General features: G+C 48.8%; 1 protein-coding gene across 4 annotated transcripts; it reads right to left on the reverse strand.

Annotated features, from left to right (window-relative positions):
- Positions 1 to 6,146: 6,146 nt before the first annotated feature.
- On the reverse strand, positions 6,147 to 9,239 carry IFI6 (interferon alpha inducible protein 6). Of its 4 annotated transcripts, none has more exons than XM_053575821.1 (5): positions 9,110 to 9,239; positions 8,474 to 8,683; positions 8,024 to 8,095; positions 7,796 to 7,945; positions 6,147 to 6,455 (listed from the first exon to the last, which is right to left on the reverse strand). In XM_053575821.1, exons 2-5 carry the CDS (start codon positions 8,541 to 8,543, stop codon positions 6,358 to 6,360), a joined length of 390 nt encoding a protein of 129 aa, XP_053431796.1. In that variant the 5' UTR covers positions 8,544 to 8,683; positions 9,110 to 9,239; the 3' UTR covers positions 6,147 to 6,357. The 4 variants fall into 4 exon arrangements, with proteins under 4 accessions (XP_053431796.1, XP_053431797.1, XP_053431798.1 ...); XM_053575822.1 differs by having other exon boundaries at positions 8,474 to 8,645; positions 9,110 to 9,237; XM_053575823.1 differs by having other exon boundaries at positions 8,474 to 8,645; positions 9,132 to 9,231.
- Positions 9,240 to 12,300: the final 3,061 nt, after the last annotated feature.

Genomic DNA, 12,300 nt, shown 5'->3' on the forward strand with positions numbered 1-12,300 from the left:
ATGTAAGGTACAAGCTGCTGCAATATCCGGGTATCTAATTTGGATTGGGGTTCAGATCCCTGGAGAAGTTACAAGGAGTCGACTCCTGAGGCAACATGTGTTCCAGGCGGAGGGAAGAGCTTATGCAAATAGATCGAGTTTGGCAGGCACTTGGAAGGTTCTGGGAAGGAAAAAAAAGGGACAATATGACTGAAAAAGAGGGAAGAGGCTCTGGAGATTTTGCAGATTATTTAAGACCTTGAAGTCCACCGCAGAGGAGTAGGATTTTCTTCTAAGTGTGATGGGAAGCCACTTGGTTTTAAGATCTTCCTAGCTCTGTGTGGAGAATAGACAACAGTGGACACAGGGTAAGAATGGACACTGGGGCTCGGCGCCTGTGGCTCAAGCGGCTAAGGCGCCAGCCACATACACCTGAGCTGGCGGGTTCGAGTCCAGCCTGGGCCCGCCAAACAACAATGACGGCTGCAACCAAAAAATAGCCGGGCGTTGTGGCAGGCGCCTGTAGTCCCAGCTACTTGGGAGGCCGAGGCAAGAAAATGGCCTAAGCCCAGGAGTTAGAGGTTGCTGTGAGCTTTGATGCTACAGCACTCTACCCAGGGTGACAGCTTGAGGCTCTGTCTCAAAAAAAAAAAAAAAAAGAATGGACACTGGGAGAGAGGAGTGTCAAGGCACAGAGAAATGCTCTCCAAATAGGCGGGTAGTAAGCTAGATAAGAGGGAACCACATGGATGGAGAGATATGAATAGATTCAAATCATTAGAAGATACAATCTACAGCAGTGGTTCTCAACCTTACTAATGCCGCAACCCTTTAATACAGTTCCTGTGGGTTGCGCTGTGAGAACTGCTGATCTACAGGCTGTCTGGTTGATGGATTGAATGTGGGGGGTGAGTGAAGCAGAGAGAGGTTAAGATGAAGTCGTTCATTCATTGGACAATTATTTATAGAGTCCCTTGTGGGTGCCAGGTACTGTTCTAGAGAGGCAGACTTTCTGGGCCCAAACCTGACCTGCCACTTGCTAGCTGTTTGCCTTAGGGGAGTTATTTAACTTCTCTGTGCCTTGATTATTTCATCTGTAAAATGGAGATCCTAAGAACACCCAATAGGATTGTTGTAAATGAGTTACTGTAAGTAAAACTTTGTATCTAGGTGTTTGGAGCTGGGTTCTGAGGCTGGAGAGTGGGACTTGTGTGCTTGGGGCTGGTTACTTGGGCCTGTTTCTTGGAGTAACCAAGCCTCCATTTCTTTCTTTCTTTCTTTTTTATTTATTTATTTATTTTTTGCAGTTTTTGGCTGGTGCTGGGTTTGAACCTGCCACCTCCGTTATATGGGGCCGGCTCTCTACTCCTTTAAGCCACAGGTGATGCCCAAGCCTCCATTTCTTTACTGGCCTTATAGAGAAAATTAAAGCAGGTTTTAAAGCTAGAGGAGTGGTTCCTACACTTGTCTACATATTATTGCCTGAAGATCTTTTTTTTTTTTTAATTCCAAAGCCCAGGTTGTACCCAAGACAAATTAAATCACAGTCACTGTGGGTAAGATACAGGTATCAGGGGATTCCAAGGCAGACAGGTTGGGAACCACTGTGGTAGAGAGAAACAAGGAGGCTTCTTTGAAGTATGCAGTCAGGAAGGGCTTCTCTGAGGAGAGGACATTTGAGTGGTGAGCAAAGAGTGAAAAGTCTTTGAAAAGTCAAAGGGAAAAGGCTTTGGGGAGGTTTCTGGCCTAGGCATCTACATGCCTAGAGGTAACTTTGCCCAAAGTAGAGAAGATTGAGGAGGGAATGGGCTTGGGTTGGTGGGTTCCAAGAGAATGGCTGAGTAATTGTGGCTGAGTAAATACACTCTGCCCCTTCTGTAGTTCAGCTCCTGGAACAGCTGAACCACCCGGTATTTATGGGTTCTAGAAGGCAAGCCCTACTGGTTCATCAAGAGTTCATGGTCACCACTGCAGAACACCAGTGTCTACATCCTCATGTCTGCAAAGAACAAAACCTGTGGCATCACCACCACAGCTACCTACTCCATCCTGCTGTGACCTGTTACTGAATAGCCCCTGGCAGATATCCTGACCCACCACTGGGACATACCCCTCTTCATGCCTGTCCCTGGAGAGTGGCAGGCAAGTGCTATCCACTGGCCAGACTGGTGAGACAGATCCCCAGGCAGACTTGGTCAGAGTCATGCAGCAATGTTAAGGGGTGATGAGCCCCAAACCAGGCTCCTGCCTCTCTGCCCTGGGCTGGCTTCAGGAGACTTCTTTTCCTGCTCTCCTGCTTCTGACCCTGTTGGGAGATCTGGTTTTCTATGGTTGGGGATATGGGTGGGTGGAGGCCAGTACCACTGTGGACAAGCAAGTTATATGACTAGAACAAAAACAGTAAAGCACCAGTTTGGTCTGTGTGATTATTCGTCATGTCTGGGCTGGCATTTTCCTTGGTGTTGGCTATAGGAGAAGAATCAGTCCAGTAAATATGTCCTGAGAGAGTGACTTGGGATAGGCTCTCCTGTGGGGCCATTTGCTCACTCAGCCTCTGGCAGCCTCTTATGGGCACTGGCTACTTGCAGCTGGGAGCTGGTACTTGCAGCTAAGAACTGGGGGCTGGATATTTGAGATCAAGTACTCAGGGCTGAGTTCTGAACTTGGGTACTGGAACTTGAATACTTGGGGCTAGGTGCTTGGGTTTACTTTTTGGAATAACTAAGGCTCTGCTCTTCATTGGTCTATACGATGAACCTGTCTTCTAACCTGTCCTTTCTGTGGCTTTATAGCACATGGCTTCTCATGTGTGACTCTGCCTGTCCCAGCAGCTGTCTGCTTCATGAAGATCCCAGAGGGAAGGGAAAGAAAAGGCTGCTCTCGGCCTCTTCATGGGGGCTTCCTGAAACCTCTTTTCTCTCCTCTGATCCAGGAAGCCCATGCTCCCTAATCTTCCCCCTTGCCCCAGCCATCTTCTTGAAGGAAGTGGCTTCTCCGTTCTAAACAGAAAGGAGAAGTTCCCCTCTGCTCCACAACCTCCAGCTGTTGCTGGCCCAGGCCCCTTTACTGGCGGAATGGAGGAAATCCCTGTCCCTAGCATCACCCTCTCTGCCCAGCCAAGAAGTGTGGAAGGCTCTCCTCTCCTTTAAATCCTTGTGGCTCAGGCCTGGAAGCACAGGCTGTGGACCTGGAAGGGACACCTGATTGCAGTCTTGAATGCCATGCTCAGGAGTTTGGAGGTCCTGGAATTGCAGGGCTGAGGGCCTCAAGGGTAGAGGAGCAAGAAGGCCTCCTCAGAGGGCTATTGGTAATTGTGGAGCCACTCGGGGCTGAGGAAGGCAGATGGAGATTTCAAGGTGGGACTGCACTGCCACCTGGTGTTCAAATCAGTACATAGCACCATGAACTTGCGGGAGCCTCTGCGGGAAGAAGGAGCCAATCAATGTGCAAGGTTGTGGGGGCCTGGAAAGCCCTTAAAGAACGGAAATTCCTAGATAAAAAATTTTATTAAAGAGAAAGACACCCCTAACTTGAGTACGTGAGACTGAATTTTGAGAGGAGAGTCCAACTCCTCTTCTCCATTTTGAAGACTAGGACACTGAGGTCCAGAGAAAAATGATAAGGACAGAGGACCTTGATTTTGTCTTACAGCCAGTCAGTCAGAGATGGGATCTACTTCTGGATTCATCTTGAGGTGTGCTCCCAGAGTGCGGACCCACCTTGCTAGTTTCTAGTTACCCTCATTTGTGAACAAACATGGCATCTCCCCGCCCCATCACCTATCACTTTAGTCTTCAAAGTTGGCACCATAAAGTGGCTTTTGGCTACTTCCAAAAATAAAATTCACCCTAAGAATGGCCGGATATTATGGGGCCAAGGAGATTCAGATGCACGTGGTTCCAGCTCAGCAGATGTTTTAGAGCAGAAAGCTCCAGAGACCATGATATCCAACACCCACACGCCCAGTTTTAAAAACAAGGAAGCTGGGGCTCAGAATGTAAGTAATGTGGCTGAGGTGACCCAACCCTGGAACTGGGCCAGGACTCAGCTATGTATTTCTGTGAAGGCCATTGCCAGGGAGGCATCTAAAAATGCATTGAATATCTCTTGTTCCACTAGTGCATTCTGGTGTGTGTTCACCATTCTGCCACAGACTTTGTAGATGGGATTGTGGTCCATGAAGGCTGGCAAAGGTGAAAGTAGGTGAAAGATATAGGAGCAAGGAGGTGATGACAGGGAGGAAGAAGACGGCTCAGGGATGCTTTTGGTGGGGGGGGGGCTCCTCATCTGTGCACTGTGAGCACCAAGTAGGTAGGAATTAGGTCTCTTCCACTGCGGTGTCCTCAGTCCTTGCTGCAGTGCCAGGCACAGACTGAGAACCCAGGGGATGCCTGCAGAATGAAGGCAAGGAGTTATCCTGCACAGACCCAGAGGGATCTTGTGGCAGGTGGAGTCCTCTGTAAAGGACCAGTCATTTTCAGTGTCATTCAGCCTGAGAGCTGCTGAGGCCTCAGATCTAAAATCGGGGTGGGGGGTAGGGGGTGGGCAGAGCTCTCTAAATCTCTCGATGCTATCCAAGGGAATAAGTGGAAGGGGGGTACTTCTGGGGAGAGAGACCTTTATTTGGTTCCCACCCTTGATTTATTTTAAAAAAAATGTTTTTTTTTGAGGCTGAGTCTCAAGCTGCTGCCCTGGGTAGAGTGCTGTGGCATCACAGCTCACAGCAACCTCAAACTCTTGGGCTCAAGCGATTCTCTTGCCTCAGCCTCCCAAGTAGCCGGGACTACAGGCACCTGCCACAATGTCTGGCTATTTTTTTTGTTGTTGTTGCGGTTGTCATTGTTGTTTTGCTAGCCTGGGCTGGGTATGTGGCTGGTGCCCTACTCACTGAGCTATGGGCACCTCCCTAAAACATTTTTTAAAAAAATATTCCTTCCTTCCTTCCTTCCTGCCTGCCTGCCTGCCTGCCTCCCTCCCTCCCTCCATCTCTCCCTCCCTCCCTTCTTTTCTTTCTTTCTTTTTTACAAACCCTGTATCCAGGGCTGACTTTCCATAGATAGCAGCGAGGTCGCTTCTCTGCTAGGTACAAGCCCCGACCCAGAACCAGTTCATCGGAGAATGGTTTAGCACCAGTTTCCCCACTAATGTCCGTTGCATGACGGGCGAGAGGCAGCTGCGTTTCCAGCCGCTCGCGGTTTCCCAAGACCAGGGGCGCTCCGCGCCAGACCTTGGTGCACACCGTGCGGCAGGGACCCACAGAGGCGCGGGGGCGCGCGACAGCCCGCCGTCAGGGATAGCAGGCGACAGGCCGTACGAGGCCGAGCGCGGCTCTGCGGTGCTGCCGTTTAGTGCTGCCCGGGCAGGATTCTGACTGACGGGCGTTCAGTCATGCTTCTCACTTTAGGAAGAACGTGGTCTGTGAGCCCCAGAGAGCAAACCCTGACTCCGAAGTTGGATGATCTAATTCCCGGTTGTCACTTGGCTATTTCCTCTTTGTTCGATGCAAGTCCTTAATCATAGCTGACATTTACTAAAAGCTTTCTGTGTGCTTGGGTTATCATTCCCTTCCTATTCCGAAGGCCTATGGGCTCTATAAGCAAACCATTCGCCCTGTCACTAGAGTCCTATGAGAAAAGGAGGCCTTGTGAACCCTCAAAAAGTGAGGTGACCCCCTTTCCCTAGAGCAAGGGTCTGGCCTTACATTCTCCATGTGAGGTAATCACTTGAGTGCTTCCTGAGAACATGGAGATACAGCCTCTCCATCTCTGCCTAATCAGAGAAGTAGCCAGAAGCTTCTGTCAGTGAGAACAAACTGAGCTCTCCCTCCCCAAGCACCTCCAGAAATGGAGCCTGCCCATTCCTGCTGTGACAGGTGGCAGGAGGCCGTGCTGGGCACACGTCCAGAGGAGGGGACATCTGAGCTGGGTTTGCAAGGATGAGAGGGAGTCTTTCAGGCAGATAAGCTTCAGAAGAAATCCCAGGCAGAGAGAACAGCATGTGCTAAGGCCCAGACACAAAATCAACCGGTTTTGTTCCAGGAGCTGTGGTTGGCTTGAAAACCACAGGAAAATGGGGGTGGGGGTGTGTGGATGGGTGTGTGGATCTGGCCAGAGCCAGATCTTGTTGGCCTTCTCCTTGCAAAGGGTGATTCACAAGGAGACAAAGTGTTTTCTTTTATCTTTTTTCAGATTAATATGGAGGTACATAACGATTAGGATACATAGTTTGGTTTTGTAAGGTTAAAGGACAGAGTGTTTTCTGAGAGAAATGTATTCTGTTTTCCCATTTAGGTCATTAGGGGAGAGTGACAGAGAAAGTGTTGGATTCTCACTGGAAGGGGGGCCAAGGAAGAAGAAGACAGTTCCTGGGAGCTGCTGTTTATTCCTCATCTTCTTTCTCCCTTTCTGTGACCTTATGGGCAGTGTAGCCCAGAAGGGCACCAATATTTCCCATGAGGACACTGCTGCCACCAGCCCCTGTAAAGCAAGCACAGACAGGTTGTTAGGGCCCAAGCACCAGGTCTGGGAATCCAAGTGTCTGGAAACCATTGTTGGAGTCCAACCCCCTCGTTTCCAGATGGAGAAACAGAGGCCCTTGAAAGGGGATGGGACTTCTGAAAAGTAAATTCTATTTCCACTCTGACTTGTCATGCCAAATAAGAGATGTGTTTCAGAGAGGAAAAAAGTAGGAATAATTCACTTCATGTCTGCAATGAAAACATGATATTGTTAATAATGTTAAAAGCCATCTTTGGAGAGCTCTCACTGTGTGTGTGCTGGGCGTTCACAAGCAAGGGATCATTTTATCTTTGTCACAGCCCTGTGACACATGAGAGGACAACTGTCTTATAGTGCATGGGTTTCCCCAGCCTTTTGGCCCACACTCTTCACCTCCCACTGCAGAGGTGGCCTGCCCTCTCCAGAAGGGCTCTCTCCTTTTGGGCTGTTCTTTGGGGTTTTGCCATCCAGAATTGAGAAAAGATGGAAATTCAGGAAGGCAGAGGGGAAGTTTGTCAGAGATTTTGGATGCCTGGTTGGGGGTGGTGGTGTGTGAAAGAAAGAAGTGAAGGTAATTATCATCATTATTTTTTTAGAAAAGTTACTCTGAGTTCTGTATTTAGCCCATTCATGGTGTTCAAAAAGTGCAAGTCAATTGGCCAGGTGCAATGGCTCACGTTTGTTATCCTAGCACTCTGGGAAACTGAGGCAAGAGGATCACCTGAGCTCAGCAGTTTGGGAGTAGTCTAAACAAGAGCAAGACTCCCCTCTCTACTAAAAATGAAAAACTGAGGCAAGAGAATCACTTGAGCCCAAGAGTTTGAGCTTGCTGGGAGCTATGAAGGATGCCAGCACTCTATCAAGGGCACCAAAGTGACATTCTGTCTCAAAAAAAAAAAAGTGCATGTCAAGTCCAGAGATGGTGCAAGATTGACACACTTGGGTTGCTCCCCCATATTTTTTGCCCACTGTGGTCTCTAAGATTGAGCAGATTCAAAGAGTGTTAAGTTGAGGATGAGCATCCTGATTTACAGATGAAAGAACTGAGGCTTGTGATTTGGCCAAAGCATCAGTGAGCACCTGGCCTTAGAGGCTCAAAATGAGGCTTCTGGCATCACTCTGGCTGGGTTCAAATCCTGACTCTCGTTGGACTCCTAGCTAGGTAGAGAAACTTGAGTAAATTATATAATTCCTCAGTGCCTCAGTTTCTCCATATGTTGTGATTAAATGAATAGGAATATTCACCCCACGGAGCTGAATTAGCCTGTGAAAATGGCTCTGAACAGTGAAGAACCTCTCCACCAGAGGACTGCACTCACCGAGGCTCTGCAGCGTGGCCACCAGGCCCCCAGCGGGCACGCCGCCCCCATTCAGGATTGCAGACCAGCTCATCAGCGACGCAGCCACAGATTTGGCCGCGATGCCGGCGCCGGCAAAGCCCAGGGCAGGCAGCCCCGCGACGGCGAGCCCTGGAGGAAGAGGACGCAGTTAACGAGCGCCCGGGACAGGCACCCCACACTCCCAAGCTCCCTGCCCTTCAGACTCACCTCCTCCGACAGCCATGAAGGTCATGGCTCTCCAGAACTCCGAGTCACTGTCTTCTGAATCTTTTCTTTCCCCTGCGGGAGAGCGGACAAAGTGGAGTGGAGGAGGGCATGGGGTTCCCTGTTCGGCTTCTAGTGCTCCAGATCCCTCCCAGAGGTGGGGAAAAGCCATCTCAGAGAGCCTCACAGATGGGAGAGGACTTTTCCCTAGGTGCCAAGCCTGGCACAGAATGGGCATTCAGTAAATTTCGGAAGAATGAAGGAATTGAACAAAGTAAAGGGAATTGAATTTAGGACTCTGGCTATAGCAATCCTGCGCTGACTACTATCACAGCTCCTCTACTTCAGAAGCACGCCAGGGTCTCCACATCAGACATTTTGTAGCTCTATGCAGGGTCCCCAAACGATTCCCTTCTTTTTCACACATTCCTTCCACCCCTCCAGGGTTCTTACCTGCTTCCACCCTGACGCAGGTGAAGAGTAGCAGGTAGCACAAGAAGAGCGATACCACCTTGTGCCGCATGGTGGCGCCGCGCGCAGGCAGGTTGGGCAAGAGGTGGAGACGGTCCCTGGAGCTTTTTTGGAGCTGAGCAGCTCTGTCCTCCAGTTCAATTCTGACACTATACTGTCAAGTCGCGCAGATTGAAGGCTCAGTCCCCAAGACTGCCAAGGCTACCTAGCCAGGAAGTGGCAAGGTCAGGATTTGAACCCACAATTGACCAATGCCCCAGCCCACCCTTTCAATAACCTCTTCAGATCACTTCATCTGTCACAGTAAATCCTACAGTAAAGGGGTTTCAGAAGTCATTTGGTCCTCTGGGCAGGTAAGGTAGCTTAATCATCATCTTACAGAGGAAGTAACTAAGGCCACAGAGAACTGGTGCAGCACCTCTAAGCTGGGTCTCATGCCTCTTGGGCAGGAATCCTATCTTCCTAAAAGCCCCAACCCATCCCTTTAGACTAGTCCCAGCCCAGAGCACTAAAAGGGACCCAAAGGCTGCTGCCTTCCTGAGGAATGGGCATCCTGGCTCTAGGAGGATGAGGCTCCCAGGCAGCCAGTCTAGCAGAGGGTGGCAGCTTGATACCCACACTTCACAGCTCCTGGGTTTACCTTGGAGGAGAGAGAGGAGAGGCAATCTTCCTGCTGGAGCCCACTGATAGATGGGAACACCAGCAAGTAAACAGCTCTCGGATGTAGACTGGCTTTTTATAATCACATTTGGATGCCTCCCATCTCGCCCCAGGCAGCCAATCCCTGTCAGAGTTTCCATTTCTTTCACTCTGCTGAGTTTCGCTTTCTCTGCTCTGTAGAAGCATCTGTGTGCTGCCTGCTGGCAGAAACATGGAATTCAAGCTGTGGACTTTCGGAACAGCTAAGAGGATTCAAAGCCTATCTCACATAGCGGGAGCCATAGCCCCACGGGGCTCTGCAAAGCCTGACCACGAGCTCCCCTCGGAGCCCAGAGGCTTTTCACAATTCAATCCAATTAATACCAATACCTTATTTAATAATAAATACCTCATTTATTAAGCACTTGCTGCATGCCAGGGCCACTGCAAAGTGCTGTATGTACGTGATCTCTTTCTAATCCCACAATAGTCTTGTGACATACCATATACTGTTTCTAAACCCCATAAAAACTTGGAAATAGTCATTTGTTCCATTGTTCTCTCAGGCTGGCTGCTTCTGGATGGTGGACATATGATAAGACCAGTGAAATCCATGTTCATGTCCCCATCGTCATCATTCTTGGCTTTAAAATGGATCTCCTGTCCCTAGTAATGGGTTGAGCATTCTTTAAAGCCTTCAGAGTGTGGTACTTGCAGAAACACCCTACGTCAGTAATGCAACTCATATTTGGAGAACATAGCAATTCCAGTAAGGATGAATCATTGCCTTCTGCAAAATGGAAGGGGTCCTGGTGTAACGGACCTGCCACCAGATGGACGGCTACTCTCTCTGGGCAATGTGGCCATATTGCTACCTGCTTCTGGCAGATTGGCTATTTGTTGGCAATTGCTAGATCAGCCTTGGTAAGGGGGAGCCCAAGTTGTCAGGCCCATTTATAACTCCCGTCCTGGCTATTGTGGACACACTCTTATAGGTTATTAGAAAGCAATAGGGGGCTCCGTTTAGGGCTCCGTTTAGAAGCTGGCTGACATCCACAGGATGGGCCATCCTGACCTCTCTGCAGAGCTTCCTCTGAGATCTTTGGTGAGAGACACAGAGATCCACATGCTTTGTGCCCACTCCTGTAGTCCCATCCATATGCCTCTTATTCAGAACTGCTTATTCCTAATCTTCCACTCTGCTCTTTCCACACCCTTGACCATCTAGCCAGGCCATTTGCCACTTATTAGAAATTGGTGTGTACTCTCTCTCTCCATACGATGAGGATAAGAAAATATACTACTCATTGTTCTACCTCCTGAGAGGATTGACTGCTGTCATTAACTGTTGGGTTACCTCCAACTGAGGCTATAATAGTGTGACTCATTTTCAGCTGGTACCAAAATACTATTTGTGAATTGGGTTTGATTCTTTTCTTCCTTTGTCAGTTAGTTTCAGGGAACCCTCCATGAGGCCGGAAGTGGGGTCAAAGGAGAGACATCAGATAAACAGAATTCGGTGCCATGGGAGCCTCCCTGTTCATTTAACTTAATCATGCCTTTTGGACCCCCTTGGCCTTTGAAGATACCATTTCCATCATAGAAACCTGACATCTGGGGTCAGATGCTTGGTCGCTGACTAAGGGGCCCAGAGACACATTAGGACCTTTTTTTACAAATGGACCACAGTGAGCACGCCCTCACTCCAGAATCCTAGGTGTTCTCACTGTGACTCTCCTATTTGGACTTTCAGAGACTCCCTAAAGAATCCTTATCCATCTTCACAGAGATGTATTCCAGCAGCATTGTACCAGCAGGCTCACATAATCCAAAGTGGCAGGATAGCTTGCTTTGTGGCCTGAACCTGCGGTATAGTAGAAAGGAAAAATAAACCACTCGAAGTGCTTTTTCTATTCTCTCACTTAACAACAATCAGCACAGAAAATTTCTGTGACCAAATATGCAGAGGTTTTTCTGTCTACCACAAGCAGCAGACACCAGCTGGGTGTCCTTCGATTCAATTCTGATGCTATCTACCTAGAGATAGTGTTATCAAGCAAATGGGCCCATTGCCCAGTGCCCACAGAAGCCAATATTATGGCACCAGCTTTTGAGAAAAGAAAGGCTTTATTATTAGACCAGCCAGAAAGGAGACAGAAGGCAGGCTTTAACCTATCTCCCTGATTTGGGGGTTGGGTCAAGTTTATAGACTCAGAGGGCAAGAGAAAGCATTTAGGAATGTTGGCTGGGCAGGGTCTGATTGGAAGGCTTTAAATTTGACCATTTACTGTAAGGCATGTTGAGGCAGATTTTAGCCCTAGATCTTTTGAGCCAATGGACCCCTGACTTTTCTTTTCTTTTCTTTTCTTTTAGAGACATAGTCTCACTTTGTTGACCTCGGTAGAGTGCTGTGGCATCACAGCTCACAGCAACCTCCAGCTCTTGGGCTTAAGGTGATTCTCTTACCTCAGCCTCCTGAGTAGCTGGGACTACAGGTGCCCACCACAACAACCGGCTATTTTTTGTTGTTGTTGTTGCAGTTTGGCTGGGGCCGGGTTGGAACCTGCCACCCTCAGTATATGGGGCCGGTGCCCTACTCACTGAACCATAGGCACCGCCCAGACCCCTCACTTTTCAGAGTCCTGGCACTTAGGTTTCAGTCATGTCCTGGTCTTTGTGGTTTTGAAAGGAGGAATCATTGGTTTTCAGTGCTGTTAGAAGTAAGGCTTTTTTAATGGTTTATGTGTGGACTATACATCTTCCACTTTTTGGCTCTGTTAAACCTATAAGGTGACTCAACATCTTGTTATTAACACAACAGGCCCTGTTTGGGCTGGTCCCCTAGTTACCCGTAAAGGTTGAGAACTCAGTCCCCAAGGTTGCTCCCCACATTACTCACAAGCCCTGTAGAGAACTTCTGACAGGCTTCAAGTTAGGGTTTCATGACCCCTTCTTTCGTTTTGATTAATTTGCTAGAGGGGCTCACAGAACTTGGGGAAACACTTGTATTTACTGGTTTGTTATAAAAGATATTAGAAAAGATACAGATGAAGAAATGTGTGGGGTGAGATATGGAGGTAAGTGCCAGAGCTTCCCTGCCCTCCCAGGGCACCACCCCTGGGAACAGCCATGAATTCAGCTATTAGAAACTTTCTGAACTTTGTTCTTTT

This window comes from Nycticebus coucang, chromosome 22 (assembly GCF_027406575.1).
Source record: "Nycticebus coucang isolate mNycCou1 chromosome 22, mNycCou1.pri, whole genome shotgun sequence".
In the NCBI taxonomy this organism is placed as follows: Eukaryota; Metazoa; Chordata; class Mammalia; order Primates; family Lorisidae; genus Nycticebus; species Nycticebus coucang.

Coding starts and splice junctions, on each gene's coding strand:
- IFI6 (XM_053575821.1), bottom strand. CDS start 8,543: ATGCGGCACAAGGTGGTATCGCTCTTCTTGTGCTACCTGCTACTCTTC. Junction 7,946..8,023: donor CTTCATGGCTGTCGGAGGAG/GTGAGTCTGAAG, acceptor CTCTTCCTCCAG/GGCTCGCCGTCGCGGGGCTG. Junction 6,456..7,795: donor GGCCACGCTGCAGAGCCTCG/GTGAGTGCAGTC, acceptor CTTGCTTTACAG/GGGCTGGTGGCAGCAGTGTC.